This window comes from Blastomyces dermatitidis (genome assembly GCF_000003525.1).
Source record: "Blastomyces dermatitidis ER-3 genomic scaffold supercont1.5, whole genome shotgun sequence".
Classification (NCBI taxonomy): Eukaryota; Fungi; Ascomycota; class Eurotiomycetes; order Onygenales; family Ajellomycetaceae; genus Blastomyces; species Blastomyces dermatitidis.
Genome location: NW_025544778.1, coordinates 1,250,693 through 1,272,728, shown reverse-complemented (window position 1 = coordinate 1,272,728; position 22,036 = coordinate 1,250,693). Strand labels below are relative to the sequence as shown.

General features: G+C 46.6%; 8 protein-coding genes across 10 annotated transcripts; 2 read left to right on the top strand and 6 right to left on the bottom strand.

The window, feature by feature from the left end:
- Nucleotides 1–1,812: 1,812 nt before the first annotated feature.
- BDCG_04894 (beta-N-acetylhexosaminidase) lies at nt 1,813–5,658 on the bottom strand. 3 transcript variants are annotated; one of them, XM_045420536.1, is made up of 2 exons: nt 5,277–5,658; nt 1,813–5,184 (listed from the first exon to the last, which is right to left on the bottom strand). In XM_045420536.1, the coding sequence occupies exon 2, from the start codon at nt 4,237–4,239 to the stop codon at nt 1,993–1,995; it is 2,247 nt and encodes a 748-aa protein (XP_045281049.1). In that variant the 5' UTR covers nt 4,240–5,184; nt 5,277–5,658; the 3' UTR covers nt 1,813–1,992. The 3 variants fall into 3 exon arrangements, with proteins under 3 accessions (XP_045281049.1, XP_045281048.1, XP_045281047.1); XM_045420535.1 differs by having other exon boundaries at nt 1,816–5,383; nt 5,451–5,658; XM_045420534.1 differs by having other exon boundaries at nt 1,816–5,658.
- BDCG_04893 (uncharacterized protein) lies at nt 4,555–5,019 on the top strand (the record flags this gene model as incomplete). Its single annotated transcript, XM_045420533.1, has 2 exons — nt 4,555–4,583; nt 4,728–5,019. 2 exons carry the CDS (start codon nt 4,555–4,557, stop codon nt 5,017–5,019), a joined length of 321 nt encoding a protein of 106 aa, XP_045276625.1.
- Nucleotides 5,659–7,812: 2,154 nt separating the features above from the next.
- On the bottom strand, nt 7,813–10,673 carry BDCG_04892 (60S ribosomal protein L17). Its single transcript, XM_045420532.1, has 5 exons — nt 10,418–10,673; nt 10,006–10,219; nt 9,475–9,662; nt 8,567–9,385; nt 7,813–8,419 (listed from the first exon to the last, which is right to left on the bottom strand). Exons 1-4 carry the CDS (start codon nt 10,418–10,420, stop codon nt 9,233–9,235), a joined length of 558 nt encoding a protein of 185 aa, XP_045276624.1. The 5' UTR covers nt 10,421–10,673; the 3' UTR covers nt 7,813–8,419; nt 8,567–9,232.
- A 90-nt stretch (nt 10,674–10,763) lies between these two features.
- BDCG_04891 (D-3-phosphoglycerate dehydrogenase) lies at nt 10,764–14,353 on the bottom strand. The gene is made up of 8 exons (XM_045420531.1): nt 13,484–14,353; nt 13,210–13,369; nt 12,362–12,460; nt 12,082–12,196; nt 11,887–12,003; nt 11,733–11,815; nt 11,371–11,646; nt 10,764–11,274 (listed from the first exon to the last, which is right to left on the bottom strand). Exons 2-8 carry the CDS (start codon nt 13,294–13,296, stop codon nt 11,059–11,061), a joined length of 993 nt encoding a protein of 330 aa, XP_045276623.1. The 5' UTR covers nt 13,297–13,369; nt 13,484–14,353; the 3' UTR covers nt 10,764–11,058.
- A 145-nt stretch (nt 14,354–14,498) lies between these two features.
- BDCG_04890 (L-iditol 2-dehydrogenase) lies at nt 14,499–16,837 on the top strand. Its single transcript, XM_045420530.1, has 3 exons — nt 14,499–14,870; nt 15,024–15,185; nt 15,330–16,837. The coding sequence occupies exons 2-3, from the start codon at nt 15,117–15,119 to the stop codon at nt 16,494–16,496; spliced, it is 1,236 nt and encodes a 411-aa protein (XP_045276622.1). The 5' UTR covers nt 14,499–14,870; nt 15,024–15,116; the 3' UTR covers nt 16,497–16,837.
- Nucleotides 16,838–16,882: 45 nt separating this feature from the next.
- BDCG_17036 (3-oxoacyl-[acyl-carrier protein] reductase) lies at nt 16,883–17,314 on the bottom strand (the record flags this gene model as incomplete). The annotated part of the gene is made up of 2 exons (XM_045426203.1): nt 16,883–17,154; nt 17,272–17,314. 2 exons carry the CDS (start codon nt 17,312–17,314, stop codon nt 16,883–16,885), a joined length of 315 nt encoding a protein of 104 aa, XP_045281046.1.
- A 102-nt stretch (nt 17,315–17,416) lies between these two features.
- BDCG_17035 (uncharacterized protein) lies at nt 17,417–17,869 on the bottom strand (the record flags this gene model as incomplete). Its single annotated transcript, XM_045426202.1, has 1 exon — nt 17,417–17,869. One exon carries the CDS (start codon nt 17,867–17,869, stop codon nt 17,417–17,419), a length of 453 nt encoding a protein of 150 aa, XP_045281045.1.
- A 340-nt stretch (nt 17,870–18,209) lies between these two features.
- On the bottom strand, nt 18,210–20,822 carry BDCG_04888 (C6 transcription factor; the record flags this gene model as incomplete). Its single annotated transcript, XM_045420529.1, has 5 exons — nt 18,210–18,662; nt 18,726–18,759; nt 18,831–19,119; nt 19,199–20,499; nt 20,686–20,822. The coding sequence occupies 5 exons, from the start codon at nt 20,820–20,822 to the stop codon at nt 18,210–18,212; spliced, it is 2,214 nt and encodes a 737-aa protein (XP_045276621.1).
- Between the last annotated feature and the right edge of the window lie 1,214 nt (nt 20,823–22,036).

Here is a 22,036-nt window from a genome sequence, read left to right as displayed (position 1 = left end):
CATATATTTAGCTTTCACTAGCTACTAGTTAGATAACAACAATCAATCATATTCAACCTCTCTCACAAAAACTATCTAATGAATGATAAAAGTTGAAGAGAATATAAAAATTAAAGTATATAAATTATATACTAAAACTTCTATAAGTACTATATAAATTACACAGATCATTTCTTCTCTAATTAAATAAACTATCTTCAATATTGAGAACACTAGGCTTTATTTTAATACTAGAGAATCAATATCTCTTCTCTAATGATTGATTGATTATCTTCTTCTATATGAATAATATCATCATTCTATTACAATAAGAAGATTTGAAAGAAAGAGATCAACTAATCAAAGATCTTAAAAATGCATACAAGATCTGACAGATGAGAGATTTGAAATGATTTCTTAACATATGAATAATATATAATTATTTCAACTTGAAGCTCTGACTATGTCAGAATACCTATATTGATAAGATAGTTAATATATATCATCTTACATATATCTGTAAGATATATATCTTACTAACTAATGCTTCATTAGAGTCTTTTAATAAGTTAGCTAGATCTGTAGAAATTCATTATTATTAATAATATATCAGCTTCTGTATCTACTCAGCAGTGATGACTCACTCTGATATTATATATACAGTGAATAAACTAGCTATATTCATAATAAATTCATCAGAATATCACTTATCAGAGATGAATAGAATAATATCTTATTTATATGATATAAAGAATCTTGCTATTTAATATAATAATAACATTGACAGATCTCTATAACTTAATCTCAAATCTGATATTATTAAAGCTATCAGTGATATCTCTTTCACAGATAATTCAGATTATCACTCTATATAAGAATATATCTTCAAACTATTTGATGAGACTGTTGATTGAAAATCAAATAGACAGACAATTATAACTACATCTATCACAGAAGCTGAGCTTATAGCTATCTCATGAGCTGATAAGAAGTCTATCTAATAAGATAGATTCTTCAAACATATTCAATTTGAATCTGGTCACAAGATCTGTATTTAATGTGATAACTGTTAAACTGTTGATATTCTTATGAAGAAAGATTTCTCTATAATCACAAAACTCTGTCATATTGATATATATGAAAGCTGGCTTCAAGAATGTGTTCAATTCAGTGATATTACAGTTGATTGAGTGTCTACAGCTCAGATGCTAGTGAATAGCCTCACTAAGACTCTGTCACACCAGAAACATACAGAATTTGTCAAGATACTAGGCCTAGTTGATATATCAGATATCATCAAGATGTAAGCAGAATGATGATATAAATGATCTATCTTAATATAATCTCTACAGATTCATCTACACTCTTTTTGTTACAGCTTCATTTACACTTTCATTTACACTTTTATTTACATGTTACATTCACTGAAGAGAGTGTGTCAGAAAAAAGAGATTATACACTACTGAATATCATCAACATTGTATTACTACAATATTTCTCATTATTATCAGCTTACTACAACACTCATCTAATACTTGCTTATACTAGCTCTCTTGGCTCACACATATATTTTACTATAAATAGCTCCATCTTTTGTATGAAATAGATATATTAGATAGTGTATGGATAATATAACAAGCAGATCTTGATACACATAAGATTCATATGTCTCCAACATATTCATCCGTGACACCCAATCCGACACGGGTGAAATCCCCTTTCACCAAAGCTCCTCACAATCACTTACGTTTCTATCACAGTTTTCGAACCAAGGTAAATCGATACTGCAGAAGAAAGCGTCCAAATATATAGGTACCAGCACAATATTGGGAAGTAGGGTGCAAAAATGTCTCATTAAATATCTCAACAATTTATTCTTTGGAGAAATGAACTAGTTTAACTATACAAAGCCACCACTTGCAAAAGGTGCCGTGCCCAAAAAAATATAAATAAAATCATTGGTTGAGTTTGTATTGTTATTCAGTGTTCTTCACAATCAATACTTCATCATTCTTACAGTAGGAGAGACATGCCCATCAGAGCAAGACCGCAAGCCCAAAGGCCCGCAGAACCAATCCGGTTACCCGCTGAGAAGGAGTCATCGTCATCGTCATCATCATCGTCACCGCCTGATGAATCCCCAATGCCATTCTTGAGCGTCAAGCTCTTCAATCCATCGCCCTCAATCTTATCAAGTGGGGCCACAAGTGCCATCTGGTTCCACGAGAAGATAGTATTCCTTCCGCCGAAAACGAACACTTCAAATCGTCCGCTGAATTTCCCATCAATCCATACTCTGCTTCCGCCGATCACATCGGTCTTAATGGTCACCTGTGAAGTCAGGGGGACGGTAACAGGCTCGTGCGTGGAGCTGGTGGCATTGGTCCAGATTCGGCCGGGGTGGCCTGGATCGTAGCCGTCATCCTCTCCGACGGAGCGGAGGGGGTAGACCCAGTTGTCGGAGTTGAAAAGGAGGTTTCCAGCATCGTCGAGGGAGAGAGATGTATCATCGGAAGATAGTTTGAAGGGGCCCGTAACGTCGAGGATCAGCGTGTAGTTCATTCCTTTGCTACCTTGGCCCAGATCTTTCGAGCCCTTGTCGCTGCTCCAGGTCAAGAGCGTCTCGCCGGGCTCTTCATCTCCCTTCTCAGATGGCAGGCGTCGATCAAGGTTTTGGCCTGGAGCACGGTTCGTCAGGAGCTCCATGGATGCGGGCAGTGATTTGGTATCGAGACGATTGCCTCGTGCACCCGCCCACATTCTGGCGCCAACGACGGGAATTCCATCCCTCATCGCGTAGTATGCTTCGAGTTGTGTACTGGCATCGGGTCCGTTATCGTTCCAAGCCGCGATGATGGCACCCTTGTTGCCCTTCGCGCCTGGCTTGACCTGCTCGGTCACGTTCACGTGGTTGAAAAGCGACGGTTCCCATTGCCAGTCTGGCTTGTTGGCGAAGTTCAATGTCCGCGTGTTGTTGAAGAACTGTGGGTAGGTAGCCGGGAAGATAGGGGTGTGGTCACTCTTCAGAGACATGTATCCCCACCAATCTTGGGAGTTGATGTATGGGTATCCCTCTCTGTCCAGTTGAAGGGGGTCGGACTGACCATATTGCCAGTGCTGGATAATGATGTCTTTGGAAATAGTGTAGTTCTCCGATGGCTCATACGTTCCCCAGATACGGATATCCTTTCCGGATTTCTCTTTAATGAATTTCTGCATTTCGTTCACAAACTGAATGTAGACGTCCGCAAGTGTGGGGTCATATTCATCAGCACCGATATGTACTTCCTTGACCTGGAACCAGGGGAGGAATTCTTCCCAGATAGACTTAACAAGGGGGATCGAATCGGGGTGAGTTAGGTTCAGCAAATCTTTCTTTTCCAATGCAAGCTCTGGTTTCCATTTGGTAAGGAAAAGACAGTGGCCAGGTGCTTCAATCTCTGGAATGATGCTGACACCACGGCGCGCGCAATGCTGTTGCATATCTTCGAAGTCCGCTCGGTTGAGAGTCTCATTCGCGCGCTGGACAACACCGTGCAGCTCCTCGTTCTCGGGGTGCAGAGCGAATTGCGAGTAAACTTCAGTCCACGTCTCATTTCGCCCGCGATTGAGGGGGTAGTTGTCGCTGTTGTGGTATTGGAATTCAGACAACTTGAAGAAAGATGCGTATGTGCAGAGGTCCTTCAGGAAAGCTGGTGTGTACCACTTCCGTCCAGCGTCAAGTAGGTAGCCACGGGTTGCATAAGAAGGGGCATCTTCAACGCGGCCAGCAGGAATCTCCTTGTCGCCGTGTACAAGCAGCAATTGTAGGAATGTATGGGTGCCCCAGTACATTCCACGGGCGCCAGTTCCTCCAACATACACCTGACCATCCTTAATCTCCAGCTCGTAACCCTCCTCCGTCTTTGTTCCATCCTCGTAAGTCAAGGCGTCAGCATCCTGTCTGAAAGCGCCCAGAATAATACCTTTGGCATCGCTCGGGATTTCCTTTACACGCTCAAGGGACCATTTTTCGCGGGTAATCTCCTCCAGATCGGAGAGAAACGTTTCGGCGAATTCATAACCAGAGGGTGGGATAAGAGTCATTCCATTCTCATCCCTTCGTTCCGAAAACTTCTCTTCGATATAGATCGTCTTTGGGGCTTCGGAAATGGAGAACCCAGAACCGGAGATGTCCTCACTGCCAGGCCAGTCCACAGGCGGGAGGGTTTGTAGCGCCGAGGCGGCTGTGACAAGTAAGGGAAGTAGAAGACGCATCATTGCTTCTGCGCACGGAGAGAAGCCTAAGTAATAGGGCGGCAGCTGTTGCTTGGATTTACATCGAGTACCATAGGTAATGCTGGCCTTTTATAGCAGAGGCCGTTTGAGAATGTTCCAGCGCCCAGAGCTTCGCGGTTCATCTCATCTCATTGTAGCACAGCGAAGAAGAACACGAGCTGCAGGACAAGATAGCAAGATGCAGCTAGGTGGCTAGCGGAACTGTCCCGGCGTGGGGGTTGGTCCCAGCCATCCGGGGTAATTCTCGGATAGGTAGCATCCAGGTCACACTGACGGGAACCATGATCTGCGAGTCTGATGGAACTCTTCTCTGCTCGTCTGTCGTTGTATGTAACTCATGGGCTTTTTGTCCAATGGTTGAAATTTTCCGCCTGTGTACCCCGCAGAGATTCTGGAGAACAACCCCCACGTTCCCTGGCATTTAGGGGGTTACCCCAAGGAAAAGGTAATCTGACATGAAACAAATTCAGGAACAAGTATTGCAGTCTTGGAAACCAGGAGAGCAAGGTCATGGGGAGAAGGAAGGGAAATACGACATATCCGGGGATCCAATGGGAAATTTTAGCTGCCCAAATTGCTGACATGTTGAATTGTTTGGCAGACAAAGAAAGGCTCGTCATGTGGAGTAACTTCGGCGGCACCAAAGGCTCGGATAGCACAGTGAAAGCGATAACTACAGGGGGGTTGACAAATCCCAAGCCAAGTGCGCCATCGTATCGGGCCATCATCGCGGTAAAAGCTCAATTCTTCTTTGAACTCTAGAAAGTAGTAAAAATCCCGCTTCCGGTTGCTTCTCAGCCAAGACAGCTACGTCGACAATTCTCCTTTTAAAGCTCAGAGCTGAGGCATAGAATTGTTAAGTAGAAGTGCTGTACGGATGTCCGGAGTAGATGGATCAGAGAGTTCGTTCTACTTGCACAGGCGTTACTGTGGTTTAAGGTTCAATATCTGAGTCCAGTCCCCAAGAGCGAGATTCTCCCTTGCGAAGCGCAGCAGACATCCAGGGCAATTACACACACCTTCGGAACAACAAGTCATTAATCCGTGAGCCATCTTGCTATCCATCGCTCAACGCATCCGTTCGGATCCGCAAACGAGGGACTTTGTGTGTGTGGACTGGCAGTCCCTGTTTCTTGTTCTAGTGATCCCATCGGATTGGAAAGGCCGGGTTTTTGTTGTCGAATTATACTTACCATCTGATTTCTGCGTAGATAAGACAAATGCTGTAGTACACCCCATGGTATGGAAAATTGAGGATTGACCGGTCTGATGGTGAACGACTAGATCCTGATTTAAGCACTGAGAGCACAAGGAGAACGTACAAACACTCGGAAGGTCCTCCCAAATGCCTTGATGCTCGTCCATGTCCATGATATCTGTAGAAATCACCATCCGTTGTCCTCAGCAATCTTTGGTGTGTCAAAATGTGTTGAAAGCCATTCCTGGAATTTACCCTGTCAACCGTGCTAGAGTCTTGGCGTTTTTAAGCTTATTTTAGGTTCCCGTCCTTTCCCATGACATCATCTGCTCATTCTCTCGTGGAATTGGAACAGTTTTAAACACGGGCAGGACATCATTTGAAAGTCTCTATCTTCTCCATTTGAGGAGTGATGTACTGGTTGTACAGAGTGTAATGTATCTCGGACGAAACCACCATTTTGAGCATCAATCGATCATGGAGCATAGTTGCATCTTCTCGTTTCCAGTGATATATATAAAAGTAAAATTTGCCAACTTGCAAGAAACTAAGTTCATCCAGGCACCGTTTGCTGCTGGGATTACCGCCTCCGCATGGCCCCTGTTGGGAAGGCTAGAGAGAAGGGGGGGGGGGAAATAATGAATTAGAAACAGACATAAAAATGACCCCCTGGGTTCTCATAACGCGATGGAGTTATCCTAGCGGTTGAAGATAAATATCTACCCCCGGGGTAAACGCAAGTTGTCTCTCTCCCCGTAAATTTTATACATATTAGGGTAACGCTGCCAACAAAAATTTCCAATCCCCTAATATAACAGCCGCCACTTCATTTCCCTTCATACCTTTCTTGCTACAATATAATGTCTCTTGTCCTAGTGCATCTATCCTAGTCGCAACCCTGTGCTAGTTTTCTTGATGGATATACCTTTTTACGAGCTTCACCAACGTATATAGCCTGGGGTAAAACCGAGAATGGGCTCCTGATTCTGGGGCTTGCAATTGCCAACGGGAGTGGGAGTTTGTCACGTAGCTAGATCACAACAACCACTAACGTTAGTTGACTGAGAGGCTTGTGAAGGCAAGACTTCAGTTCCCCAGGTTGAAAAGGTATTTCATTGTGTTTCTTCCCCACCCTGAAGGTATGAAAAAGCTGGATTTCTCTTACACTCTGAAAGGCTTGAACTGCCAACAATCATTCTGAAATCACTGCTCTTGTTATCTTCCATGATTTTGCAATTTCTTTAACTGACTTGATTGTTGTCTCATCATGTTTCATTACTTCAATCCACACATCACAGCATCAGGCATGAAATTTCAGTGTAAGTCACTTTTCTGTCTGCAGCATTTTTCTGCTGTCAGAAAACGAAATGATGAGAATGAGAAATCAGTCAGAAAGAATCCACTGCTCAATATAAGTGAAAGTCCAGAAACTACCTTGAATGTGAAGATGACAGGCCCTCAGAATCAGAATCCAGGCATGTGTGACAATATAAGCAGCATCAGTCTGGATTGACTGTGTAGTCTCTTTGAGAAGAATGATATCAATCTGCTGGATAAATCTATATTCATAGCTATTAGTAAGCACTCTTGCATCTCTGGTGAAGGTGACAAGAGCAGCAGCAGTGATGGCTCATTCAGTAGCCTCTTCTCTGATGACAGCAATAATGAAAGCAGTGTGTTGAATACCAGCCTGTGCAAGGACATGATGAGATGAATTCACACACAAGTTGATGTGTGATGTTTGAGTCCCAAGTTACAAGTGCTGGAGACAGCCAAAGTAAGTCCTTTTTGAAATTATTTTTTTATATTTTTTTATAATTTTTTTATAATTTTTTTTGGCCTCACGCCGTACATCCAGTCGGGAACCCAGTGTCGGGAGTGTCGAGGAGTCCAACCCTGAGGGTCAGATCCCACCACTGCCAGTGTTGATTGAAGATGGTGGAGTGACAGCAGAGGAGTGACTCAAATCAAGAATGGTGAAGGAGGATGGTGGCCAAAAGATGTGCTGGTACTTGGTGAAATGGCGAGGCTATGAACATTGATCTGATCCCGGGATGTGAGGAGTTGGTCAAGAAGTTCCATGCTAAATCGGGGAAGGTAACTAACTTAACTAGTTAGAGAGTCACAGATCCCTTATAAGCGGCGTGGGAGACCAACCAACTCTTGAGGAACCACTCCAAGAAGGCGCGGTTTACATTTTAGCAGCAACCTGTTCTCATCTTTGTATTGAATAAATGTCTAATGATACTCCATCATTGCTCTTCTGTATAAATGATATGAGGAATCTTTCCACACTTGCTATGTAAATAGTCTATTCCTCATTGTAAAAGTGTGAAGGCCATTCATTGTGCATGAGTTTGACACTGTCATCAAATTACAAGAAGGGCTACAATGCGCCCACAATGCACCATGAGAAGTGATCAATCCAAGAAACAGAAATCAAACTTCCTTTCTTTGCTTTATGTTTGGCAAGTACAATCTTTAGATGGTCAAATACATGGACAAGATGGACAAGGTAAGAACAACTTGACAAGAAGGCAACACAATCTAGAGAACACTAGCAGAACAGGCTTGACTGAGATGGTGGTTGATATACATATTTCAAGATTTGTGCAAGTTACATCTCATTGAAGGAAGAGCTTCTTCAGATGATCAAAGTGTGTCTTTTTAAACTCCACCCTTCTTCCTCTCACTCCTGATATCCACCATCCATACTGCTATGTTATCAACAGCCTGTTTAGGAGATCACCAATCCGGCACACCAATCTTCTTCAAAATAGTTATTAGCACGGGCGCTTTTTCTTGTACGGACTGATGAGCACTGTGCCCCAAAAGCAATATTCACGGTCTCGTGCTGAAAAGAGTTCCTTTGAGTGGGCTGAAGTAAAACGGTTGCTCTTTTATACAACTATAACAATGTTATCCTCCAAGAAAGGCAGTGACATCCTGCATATTAAATTTTTTCTATGCTTGGTGTCAGATTGCCTTTGTCTCTTTGATGGATGTTTGCTTTTGTCGGTGGTAAATTTTACAAACACATCGACTGAATATATACATATATGTATATGCAAGTGACAAGCATTATCATGAATGGCCGAAAGGTGCGCTTACCTAGTCAAACTGCTGCGTGTGGATCATTAGGGACATCTTATCTCCACAATATATCTGGTTTATGTGAAGTGGTAGATTGAACCATTGTCTTGTGCTTTGATCGGGGATAATGAGCCATGGTGGTTATTAATAATAATCGCCGATTTGGCTGAAATAATCTCCTGCTGCTAAGGCCGTCCAATCATGATGATTTGATATAATATCATAGGTACCTAGTCCGGTTCCGTCAAAGGCCATGGCAAAATGTCCTATGCTGGGCATGCTGCTGTTCATTTCACGTGTTTACAACGCGCACAAATCCAAGTTGCTTATTTGGAGCGGGAGAGAGGTGAAAAACTAGAAAATTCCATTTAATCCCAGGTCATCAACCATGAAGCGAGGTTAGAAGAAAGGGAAAGGCACATGAGGAAGGAGATCTAGGCGAGAATAGAGGATGGAGGGGTTATATGACAATGACACAGGGATGCATGAAATTAGAGGAACAAGAGATAGAGTGAAAAAAGAACTCGCTACCATTAAATAAAACAGCATGAAAGGTTTGTCATCTTTTTATGTCTTTATATCGACCTTTATAAAAAGAGAAACAAACAAAAAGAAGTAGCTACAATTCCACACAAATGCGCCGCTTTTTAATTCCCTTTGTTTGCTTGTTTTGATTTATTTCACCTATGCTGCAGTAATGGCGCGTCGGATCTGAGCGCCCCGTTGTCTTGACGAAAGTCTCGCCTTGGTGACGTCGGTGGGGGCCTTCTGGACATCTTCGGTGCCTTCGGTGAGGATGAGTTCAATGTGGCATGGGCTGGACATGTAAGGGTTAATCTAGAGATGGAATCACGAATTAGTTTTTAAACGCCATGTAGATGAAAAGGTACTGTTGCAGGGGCCGCAGAGAAAAGTGAGAAACATACACGGCCGTGGGCACGGTAAGTACGTCGTCGTTGCTTGGGAGCCTGGTTGACCTGAATGTGCTGGACGATGAGGTTGCCAGTGTCAAGACCCTTAATATCGGCATTGGCCTCGGCGTTCTTGAGGAGGGAGAGGAGGAACTCGGCAGACTTGACGGGCCAGCGGGCCTTAGAGACACCGAATTGCTTGCCTGTATGGTGCAAGGAAAATTAGTTAGCACTGTTATCTTTTGTTTGGTTGCAGAATTTTTCCATCATCGTTGCAGTTTCTGGGTTTCAATCCATTATGCGCAAACACATCCAACAGCTCGAGAAGAATTCTTCCAATCCACCACAAGTATTCCGCCAAATAAAAAAGATATCCATATCCTCCTTCGCAACGGATAGCGTGTTCGTATCTTCCTCCAACATCCCCTGTCATTCACTCTATTTTTCTTTCGGAAACATCTCATCCAACCCTTCCTTTCCATAATCCCTCACACCCCCCCGCCATAAAAAGCACAAAACCAAGCCAAAATCGCAAAAAGAACTCACCCTGCGCACAGCGGCCAACGTCACCAGCGAATCTTCGGAAGGGCACAGCCTCCTTGTGAGCCATCACATTCTCCAGATAAGCGACAGCGCGCTGCAGCTTCAATCCGTTGATCGCCTGTGCGGTCTCGCGGGTGTTCTTGAAGCTGACACGCAGATAGGAACCGCGGGAGCGGGCGCTCTTCGCGCTGGGGATCGATTGGGCGGCGTAGCGGACCTGAAAGTTTTTTAAGGAATTCCGTCAGTATAACGGGTCTTATGCCGTCGTGCTCCTGCGAGGAGATTTTATATATTGTGCCAGAGGAAACACTGCCAACGAGCAATTTCGTGGGATGGGTGAGATTCGACCAGGGGTGAATTGAGCAACCGTAGTCATCGCGAGGGCAGCAAGGGGCATGGCAGCAGGGAGACTCACCATCTTGATGGAGTTGTCGTGCTGAAAGATGGTCCTCGTGGTCGGGGTTGGTGATTGAGATGAAGAAGTTGGCTCGTTCAGAATGTCGAACCCGGTGGAGCTTTGGCTGGTGGTCAGCGTGCGTGTGTGGCCTCAGCCTGTTTTCCGCCCAGTCACAGCGCTGTGAGGCGCGTTGCTAAGCGAGTCCCGATCGGGAAAGGTGTGGCGGCCGGCAGCCCTAACACTAGGTTGTTTTGGCGCTAGTGGAATATCTTGGCGTTACGATACCACTTGACCGTACATAACGTTTCCTCGCCTCGGGATTATCGTATATCAAACCTCGGCTGGAGGGTAAGGATCAATCAATGACAGGGTTTCTTTAGGAGCGCTGGTCTGCAGTTGAATACTACGCGGATGCTATCTTACTTCTGGAAACTATATTTACAAAGGGCTTGCTTTGAGTCCAATATTCTTCAACATGCGCAGATGAAATCGGCAGAAAATTTATGATATCATTTTTCAACGCACCCAAATCAAAACAGATAAACTTAAATAAAAAATTAATGGACACGACCCAATCCTCATTGACTGCCAATACTGATTTTCTTCAAGAGTCCCTCCCCGGTGCCGCAGCGGGAATTCGCTTGTATGCGTACGTGGCCTTAGGGGAAAGCCATCCGCTGTTCAGGAACCATGGTGATCAAGATGTCGTGCTCCAAACACGACCTGAGATTACGGAGTACAAGTTCCTCCATTTTCTTTTGCGTTTCGCGTGTGAAAGTCCCAATGTGTGGGAGCAAGAAAGCCCTTGGATGTTCACGCAGAACCGGCTCGATCTTGGGTTCGTGCTCGTAGACGTCAAGACCGACAGATGCAACCTATTAATAGTCTGTATCAGAATCGACGGGTTGAAGGCTTTCCAGGAGTACCATGATTTGGAGATCCCAATTCTTCTTTGGTCGATAGTTGCTTACCTTAGTTCCCAGAGCTTCCACAAGCGCTTTCTCATCGATCACAGCCCCGCGCGCGGTATTGACAATAACCACGCCAGTCTTCATCTTCGCGAACTCACGCTCCCTGATGATATGTCTAGTCTGATCCGTCAAGGTACAATTGATGCTAATGACGTCGGATCGCGAAAGGAGAGCATCGAAGGTGACGTATTCGGTTCCTTCAGGTTCTGGGTCGGCTCTCTTTCGATTATGATATATAACCTTCATTCCAAAGGCCTTGGCACGATGGGCAACCTCCTGCGCAGTGAAAATGACAGGTTTAGCCAGTTAGCAGATTCATTTTTTTGGTAACATACGCTACAAATAGGGACGGGTAACTAAACCTTTCCGATCCCTCCCATGCCTAGGATCCCTAGCACTTTTCCTTGGGGATCATTCCCCAGCACCGTCTCGCCTCGCCATTCTCCTACCGGATGCTCAGCTTTTGGCCTTATGACCTAGGCACAGCAAAAGGAATATGAAGAGATATAAGCTCACCTGCTCGAACAGCAGACAATGGAGTCCACAGTTGTCTTAACGCTCCGATCATCAAGAAAATGGCAACGTCTGCGGTTGCAGGGGCAACCGCTACGGGGGTGCTAGAAACACGAATTCCTATACCAATTATTTAAGCGATAAATCTTTCAACTACCTTTTAATGGGATTAGGAGTGAAAGCAATAGGGAAACATACCTTTTTTGGTGCATGTTGCGATGTCGATATTGTCATATCCTGCCCCGTTGTGGCAGATGAACTCAAGAGATTTCGGGAGAGCATCGAGAAGCTCGGCATCGAAAGGACCGGTTACCTGCACAGCGTGTGTAACATACGTTATCAGAGCGGGGAAGCTGCTTCAATGCATGGACTGCTACAAAGAACGTTCTCTTTCCCCGACCATCCGACGACAGGGTTTTCATGGCATGTTTTGATCTTTCGGGAATATCTTGAAGAATCGACTTGGACTTGGGCTTACCTTAGTCGATTCGTTCGACCGATATATGGCGACGACACCATCATACTTGCCGCTTTTGCAGTTGGCGATAAACTCATCTCGGTTTCCTTGACCGTATTGCTGCAATCTGTCAGCATATTCTCTTGTCCTCTGTTTATTCGTTTTTTCTCTTCCTTGATCGGTCCTCTCGTTTCATGTCACACAAATAGCGAGACATGTGACCAACAAAGAAAAGCTTGGAAACATCAGGGAAACATGACATCCACCAGATCATTGCCTTTCTGGGCTAGGAGCCTGGCCATGAAACTCAAGTCCTGCGCCACAATCTGCATGAGCAAATTGAAAAGAGCTAATCGATATGGGAATCTCGATGCACTTTTGTTCTTTTCGCGCGGCTGAACAAAGTGCAGCGTTATTTGGATGTCAAGCGTATCCTTGTTGGTCCAAAGTTGTTACTTTCTTTGGACTTCCGTAGACGCCACCCGTGGGCGTTCCACCGGTTGTCCATCCCTTTTGGCTTGGCAATGCGCGTACTTTTTGTCGGCGTCAAAGGCAAAAAGGGGGCCTAAGAGAGAAACAAAAACAAAAAGAAAAAAAGGGGGAGAGGAAAATTTGTACACCGCACAATGACAAAAGCGAAACGAATCAGGATGGGTCTGCAAGGTCCGGGTAATGGTGCATCTCGTTTCCAGGCCGATTTTTTTTTTCCATTCTCCTTTTCCTTTCTTTCCTTTTTCCTTTTTCCTTTTTTTCTTTTTCGGGCCATGTTCGTGATAAAAAACATTCATCCAGTCCAAAATGACTCTATGACTCTAGGAAAAGAGATTCAAACCAGGGGCAACGCAGGGGAAGTAAAAGAGTACACATACGTGCAGAGAAACAATAGAGGAAAAATTATCCCACTCAGTCTTGCAGTGGTCAATATTTCCTATCAGAAGGGCTCCTCGAGACGACATTGTTGTTTGAGAATTGGATCAATTGGAAGATGATAGAAACGAGGTTGGACAATTCCTTTGGGATGTCTGAAATCTTCGACAACATCAGTTGCAGTTCACTTCTTGAAGGAGGCAATAGAACTCATATATATAGAAACATCCATCAAGCTCTTGATACGGGTTGTATGTATGCTCGGGAAAGACTTACCGTGAAGCCTTCCGATCGCTCGACGGGGATTCCTGGGCTGTTAATTAGCAGCGCAGAGACGGATAACTAATGTAACTGGATAACAGTCACGAATGAAGATGAAACCGATAGGATCGCTCTGGAGAAGAGAAGGCGCAGCGAGGTAGACAGTAGAACAGGTGGTTACTCATGTAACTATAAAGGAGGAATAATAATGGACAAGATATCAGTTCCATTGCGCTCTTTAGCTCGTATTTATATCCTCCCCAGAAGGGGGGAGGGGGGGTGGAACAACCCCCGGAAACCGGGTCCAAAAAGCCAATGTGGCAGCATCATGGGCTGGCATCTTCCCTTTCTATCGCGCTGATATATCCGCGATCTGACGTAGAGGTTAACTTTGGTTTGTGGATGAGAAGAGCACCGGAGGATGAAACAAGCAGTAGGTACTGATTGGGCGTTTGCTGATCAGCTGTGCGCGGGCAAAGGGGCTTTAGGGGGGCGAAAACGGCAGCCCCCGCGCAACAGCGGAACAAACAGCTAGTGTTCAATCGCTAGCTGTAGCTGTTAGGGGGATAAAGCCATGGTCGAATGCAGCGGCAACTGACCATGGAAAAAACAAAATCAAGATTTGGCTGCTTGAAGCCGGGGAATGTCATTGTTGGTCGAGCCTGGGGGGCGGAAGGTTAGTAGCAATATCAAAACCAACCAGGGGAATGCAGGCGGAGGAGTAATAGGAACTGGAATAGGATGGCGGCAAAAAGCCCAGAGGGAGAGTATTATTTGGCATCGACAGCTTAATTGTGAGCTATTCTATTTTGCCCTTTTCGCCTGCTTTTGCCTCTGTTTCCGTCTACTATTATCTGGTGGTCGGATAATGAAAACCCTCTCTCGCCCCTGAATAATGAAACCCAGCCAGCAAAAGCACAACTTCGGCAATAGACAGTATTAAGTTAACGTTATTACATAAGTTAACCACCCGAGGTTAGTTAACGTTTAACTAACTTCAAAGCCCTAATCCTTTTTCATCTCATCTTCCGGCCGGGACATTTTGGACTTCCCGCTGCAACACCATATTATTATTATTAATTATCATAGAGAGCTAATCCGCTTGTCACCGTGCTTCTTTTCTGCTCCTTTTTTAGTTTTAGTCTTGCAGCAGTTAGTTAACTAGTTAACTAGGTTAACTAGCTTGCTTGGTGAGACTAACACTGGAGCTTTAGCTGCACCCCGCATGTTCTTTGTTGCACCGTTTCTTGTCCGTCGGTTTCCAGCACGTCCGTTTTTGTGCGACAAGACTCATGAAACAACACTTTCACCCTGAACAGACTCTGCGGAATTCGGGAAAGTAAGGGGAAGTAACCCTCTGATGCATATAGCTTATGTTATGATGGTAGACTAATTGAGAGAAGTAAGTCTTACAACTGCTGTTTGCTTTTTCGGTGACATGCTTCCCGCGATTGAGTATCTAGATATAAAAGGGTCAAGCCGTTCTCACTGATGTCAGCGCACGCTTGAACCATACTGCAAGGAGATAAATTTGCTCATGCCACTGAATGACTAGCGTTTGAAGGGTCTTATTTCTTCACCTGCTGCCATATCCAGGAGACAAAGACGTAGTCAAGAGAAGTTCCCGGTCGCCAGAAAAGCACTAACGATGCCTATCCCGACTAGCTCCCAGCTCTCCCATGCCCTTGTGCTTCACGGAGCGAAAGACCTCCGATTAGTACGTCACTTCATTTGACTGCTTTCGTCCTACTCCACTGGCTGCGGCCTTTGATACCAAACATCCTTTATACCAAACATACCCACACTCTCTCACACACACACAAAAGAAAGAGCAACCGGTATCCGCTAACTTTCACCTCAGGAGACTCGCCACACCCCACCTCCCCAGCCGGGTCAACTCCAAATCGCCATCCGCGCAACAGGCCTATGTGGCTCAGACCTGCATTACTACCAACATGGGCGGAATGGAAACTTCATCGTGAGAGCCCCGCTCTGTCTGGGCCACGAATCAGCCGGAATTGTCACCGCTGTCGGCTTGGGCGTGTATGACTTCCAGGTCGGCGACCGCGTCGCTCTTGAAGTTGGTTTACCCTGCGGATCCTGCTCCCTCTGCCTAGGAGGCCGCTACAACATCTGCCGTAGTCTCCGCTTTAGGAGCTCCGCAAAGACCTTCCCGCACCTCGACGGCACGCTGATGGAGTTGACAAACCATCCCTCCAGCAAATGTCATAAACTACCTGCGCACATTAGCGACGTGCAGGGCGCGTTGATTGAGCCATTGGCGGTATGCATGCATGCGATCCGCCGTTCAAACCCCCCCGATCCGGACTCAGTGAGCCGGGCGCTGTGCGCGACTGAGACCCCAGAGGAGACAGCCGCATTGGTCTTCGGTGCAGGCGCCATCGGCCTCCTCCTCACCGCCGCCCTTGCCGCAACACAGCATTTCACTACCCTGGTCGTCGCGGACATTGACGAAGAAAGGTTGCGCATCGCGGCGTCCCTCCCCTCCCGCACCGCGAAGATACGCACATATCTACTGCCAAATCCATCCTCGACTATCACCCCTTCCCCACCACAGCCCGAAGATGAGATCGCCCAGCAGATCCTGTCCATCTTTTCTCTCACCAACGGTTTTAGCCGTACATATGATTGCACGGGCGTCGCGAGCTGCATCCGCATGGGCATCTATGCCACGGGGCCTGGCGGGGCGGTTGTGCAAATTGGTATGGGCGGGGAGCAGCGGCCTAGCATACCCTTGTCCGCAGCTGCGTTGCGGGAGGTTGATCTTATTGGTGTGTTTCGGTATGCCGAACGGGCGTATCCGGGGGCGGTGACCTTGATGGGCAGTGAGGAATTTCAGGGGGTAGCAGAGAAGGTAGCGACGCATTTTGTGCGGTTGGAAGATGGGGTTAGAGCATTTGAGTTAGCGGCGAAGGGGGTGGATAAGGAGGGGAAGCCGGTTGTTAAGGTTATAGTTCTTTCTGGGCAGCAGCAGCAGGAGGAGGAGGAGGAAGGCTGTGGGAGGTAGTTAGCTGGCCAGGAGGTTCTCTTGATGGGGCGAACGCATTACTTGTGGGCTATAAATTTACGTATGAGCTACTTGTAACCGGACGGAAACCCTTTTTAACATTTTTTGGATTTGAAATGTTGCCTAGACTACGCAGTATATGAACACGGGAATGGAATATCTAGTAATGTACCAATGATAAAGGGTTTCTTCTAATGTTCCATTGAATGCGGTTGTTTCTGCATGCGCAACGAAATAAGACGGAAATAAAATATCAAATACTAACAGTCTCCCAATAAATGAACATATATACCTTATCATCAAACCCATTCGCTCAACTTTATAACATGGTAAACGATAAAACGTGAAAAACAAGACTAAGTGAAAGATTATTCTTCCAAAACAGTTCACTTCAACCCCCCAGCCAACAACACGCTCTGCCCCGTCAAATAACCCGTCACCACACACATCTCCACCACATTTGCAACCTCCTCTGGCGTTCCCAATCGGCCCAGCGGGATGCCCGCTGCAACTTCCGGAATGGCCTGGGCATTGGGTATCATGCCCGTTTCACCAATCATAGCGGGTGCAACGTCGTTGACGCTGATATTGTATTCGGCAAGACGGGTGGAGAGATTCTTCATCATACCTGTCAAGCCACCCTTGGAGGCAGCGTAGTCTATTGTATTTTTCGTGGTGAGATGGTTAGAAAAAAGGGACCAAACATCATTTTTTACAAGAAAACACATTACGATCACAAAGCAAGTCGGGGTGGGTACAACTGGGGCAAACATACGACACCCGTTAACGCCCCCTCCATATCCTGCTATGGAAGACATAAACACAATCCGTCCCCATCGCTGCTCCTTCATCCGCTCCACCACCCCCTTTACCAAAATAAATGACGCCCGCAAATTAACATTGATCGTGTGATCAAACTCCTAGAACGAAATATCCCATATTTGCGGAATGCGCTTGCCGTATCCGGCGTTCGACACCAGGATGTCCGGGAGTTGGTTGTGCGCCTGTTCAATCTCCTGGAACATGAGGCTGATCTGTTCGGGGACGGCAACGTCAACTTGGTGCATGGAAATGCGTAGGGGTGATCCTGCTGATTGGAACCCTTGCTGTTTGATGGAGTGGTACACGGCGCTCATGCCGTCGAGGTTTTTGGAGTAGGTGAGGGCGAGATGCACGCCCCTTGTGGCAAGTCTACGAGCACATGCTGCGCCTATGCTGAAACCGAAAGAGTGCTGTCGCGTCAGTATAATAGTTGTTCGTGGACGGCGCGTTATCATTGAAAGCGATTTGGAGCTTAGCGAGGAATCTACTAACCCCGAAGAAGCTCCAGTGATGAGTGCCAGACGGCCTTCAACTTCATTAAGGGAGGACATTATTTCGAGGGTTGATTGGGTCAAGTATAGATGGGAGTATTTACCCACTTATTTGGTGTTTGCAAGTGTTTGGTAGGAGTACGCATGGCAAACAAATCGTAGTGCGTCTCATCATGGTCGGGCTTCAATAAGCTGTTTTGTGTGAAGTCCCGGCTATCGTGACGTACGAGCATCAGTACAAAGCTTCCCCATATTGCCGACCCCGCAATGTTCCCAAAGAGGAAACTCAGGCGGCGGAGGCTGTGGCATGCGCCTTATGTAACCAACTTAATTTATTCAAGTCTCGGGCAAAATGCCTCCAGATGACAAAACAAAAAATAAAAATAAAAATAGCCAGGGCTCAAAATAATAAGTTACCGTTAAGATCAACCGGCCAGTTTTGAACAGGCCAAATCGTCTCTGAGGTTACCGGGAATGGATTATGATGTGGAAATGAATTCATGCCGAGAAGGTTGGGATTCCCGATTGGATATCCAGAGACATAGTCACCGACAGCCTCTAGATCCAACCAGGAGAAATCGTTCATTGGTGAATATTGCATATATGTCTGCTCTGGAAGTCTATTTGGGACTGTTCCTGTCGGGATATTTCCGTCCTTGCGCAGCGTCTCGTGGGTGTTAGATGACGATGAGGACGATGACTTGGGTTTCCAGAGAAGCTCGAGTAGCCGAGCATAGCGGGAGCCGATGTCGTCGGGCCCTGCACTCGCTCTATGAAGTCTGTCTGTCGTAAGGTTTATCAAATGTCGCACAGCTTGCTCCTCAGGAGGGTTCATTACTCCAAATGAGCGGGCCTAATGGAGACACGTTAACGAACCAGATCTAAGAATGCAAGGATTGGGGCAAGCCATTATTACCTTGTATAGGAATACAGCGGCATAAATGCTATATCTATTATTCAAAACGGTATTAGTTAAGGGATAGTACCCAAAGAACCAATTGATGAAGAAAGGTAAACTTACAGATAATATCTAAGAGGCATGAAATGTAAATGTTTCTCGGGATCAACATAGTTATTCAGAATTGTGAGGTATGATTTCGCGGCATCAACTGATGCGTATATAAAACGGGCATCCTGCATAGATGCAACGTTGCTAAATGCTGCCCGTAGGTGCTCTCTGTGACTTGGAGCATCTCCCTTGGGTTTGGAGGTGAGTGCTTGGGAAATTGCCGCTTGGAACGCAAAAGCGTTTGTGTATAGCCTCAGATATTCGTAAGACATCTGTAGGGTCACCTTGATGTGTTGAGAGCCTATGGGATTTTTGTATTAGCTGATTTCTTTGCTAAGAAAGCAAGGGATCCGCGAGTAGGCTTGAATGGTTGGACATACAGGTTAATGTGCCCCAATTCCGATTCCAGCGGTCAAGTGCATTTCGAAAGTCGTCGACGTATTTCACGTAATCTCCCATCAACATCATTTGACTGCTCGTGCGCATTCCTGAGTAGAGGACATCGTGAACGTTTCCGTACAACTGTGTGAGGTCCAACAGCGCTTGGAAGATCTTGGCGTAGTCTTCATCATCTGAAGTGAGAGGTTGTAGAGACGGAAAGTCTTTGCTAACAAGTCCCGTCATTGGGCCAGGGCCCCGCGACCAAAATGCTCGTCCGATGCGAACGGATATCAATCGATCCGAAATATAGCAGCTAGTCCATGCCAGTCGCTTCCGTCCGTCGACCTGCGCGTCGTTGGCGGGATCACTTCTGAAAGAAGTCCGATCAAGCCCAAGGAAATATCCCGAGCGTAGAGCTAGTCCCACGTGCATCCACGCTGCCCTATCTTCCTCTCCTCGCCCCACGGCTTCAATTTTCGGCCGTAGGCCTTGTGGTTCCCATTCGGCGAGGATCAGCAATGCTTCAACCGCCTCAACATCGCAATCTGTTCCAGCGGCAATGCCAGATATTAGTTCATGCATATACTTGGAGCAAACCTCATGAACCTGCGGGGTTTCGACAAGGTCCTTTGAGGCGATGGTAAGGACTGCGGTAAGCAGATGCTTTTCCTGTGACGCAAATGATTCTAGAGCAGCTGGATCAAAGTATTTTCGTGGAACAAGGGGAAGATAAGGATGGAAATTTTCCGCGTAACGCGTCACAAGCTGGGAAACAGTTTCACGGGTGAGGGACCTGTTCTTGATAAGGCGATATGCCTTGATTCCCGGCTCAGGGTCCTCATCTTCAACACCAGTTAGTCTAGTACGTCTTTTCGACTCTGAATAATGATCTCCGGTTTTATCGAGGTTTGCGCTTTCTGACCCTCGCTTGGCAACATTTGTCAGACACTGCCATGCGTCAGACGGGTTCCGTGGAACGGATCCGATTGCGCTGTCCGTAGTTGAGGCGGAATCATCGTCGTCGTCGATATTGATAGTGGAAGTGGTGGGTGGATCGGATCGTCCATAGTGATCTGGCGGATAAGGCTGCGGGAACGAATGGGGTTCTGAAGGACCAGAGACGCCGGTCGGAGGCAGTTGCAGCACTTTGGTGGGGGAGGAATTTGAATTCATCTCAATATTGGTAGTTTTTGGCTTGCGAATACGCCGCCCTCCTCTGTTAGAGCTACCCAGAACGCATTCACGATGGTCTCGCAGACACCGCTGACAAGGCGGAGTTCCTGGGCTTCCACTACTATCCCTATATGCCAAAGACCAGTCAGTCAGCGGTGGGGTCCGGCCCTCAAAGAACAATCTCCCCTGGGCCGAATATATCTGCTTGACCGGGGGGGAAGAGGGGGGGAGTGGTTTGTGTGAATGGCGAAGAAACAGGTGATGCCCATTCGACACGAGCTCCAGAGAGAAGGAGAACTCCCATCCCACTTACAAGTCGCATCTAGATTTGCGCTGGCGACAGTGCAAACAAGCTCTCGAGACGCGCTTCATGAGGTGTTCGGAGTGGGCCTTCAGCTTGCGTTTTGTAACCTTTTCGGTTACGCCATTACGGAGAGCCGTGGTGAGCATGACTGCTTAAGGATTAAGAAAGCACAGAACAAGTCGTCTCTTTCTCAACTCAACCTGCGAACCACAGGCATTAAAGCCAGCATTTAGCATTTGGCTGTTTCCTTCGCCCTCGCTTCTTTGCTGGGGATGCAGTGGTCCGTCTTGGCATTGGACGGGAGTTCCCTTGCTGCGCCGGTGCGTTGCGGTTGCGCATCAAGTGCTGGGAGGGCAAAGTCGCACGATCAGCAGTCCCGGGTCAGCAAGGAGAATTCTGGTCCGATATGAGATGCATCCGTGATAGCTACAGTAGCTAGTAAACTAGCAGTTGAGAGCCAAGTCGAGCGGGCTGGGCGGCGGGGGAGGGCCATTCATTATTGGCAACGAAGAGAATCGTTGCGTACTCTGTACAGAATGTCAGATTAGATGATGGGACGAGGTCCCTCCCTCCCCACACTAGCCCCAAGTGGGGAGCCCTAGCCGGGGACTCGGCCGCTAAGATCACACGCTGCAGCGGTACTGCGGCAGTGCAGCCCCAGCAAGTTGGCAACTTGGCAGCCGCCGTGCCATCTGGTTCCGGGTGTGTTTTGGCGAGTGGGCCCGCACGACCAGGCCAATAACGCCCCCGGGAGCTGGCGGTTGGCTGCCCTGGAGTTCCGCCTCTCTTTGAAGTTTGGGGGGTGGGGGCCCCTAGCCGCTGGGTGGGCTTGGTGGAGGCCCCGAGCCGGACGGAGACTATTATTTTGGCAAACAACCTTTAACTCACGCTTCTTCACTAAAGACTCTAAGAGTCACTACTAAGACTGACTAACTGGCCCTAGTGGGCGGCCCAGCGCAAATACCCTAAACAGACCAACCAACATCCTACTTATTGTTATTATTGGTGAAGGCAGTTCAGAAATGAAAAGCTGCTGAAACCTCTCTTTCTGCAATCTAAACATCAGGCTTCGTTTCCAGATTATTAGGATGGTGATGTGATGATGATGATGATGATGATTTTTCTTTTCTTTTCTTTTCTTTTTTTTTTTAATCAACTGTCTCGCCGATTTACGGATAGCCCAGGGGGGGGGTTATACAGCATTGCCTCGCACCCTCAGAGCATATTCCTTTTATACCAGGCTGGAACTCACGCCAACATACGATCCGTAAGGTAAATCTGCACAGTGCTCGTACCGCTGAATGTATGTACATACATGTACATGTACATGTACGTGTATCTGCATGGATCGAAGACTTTG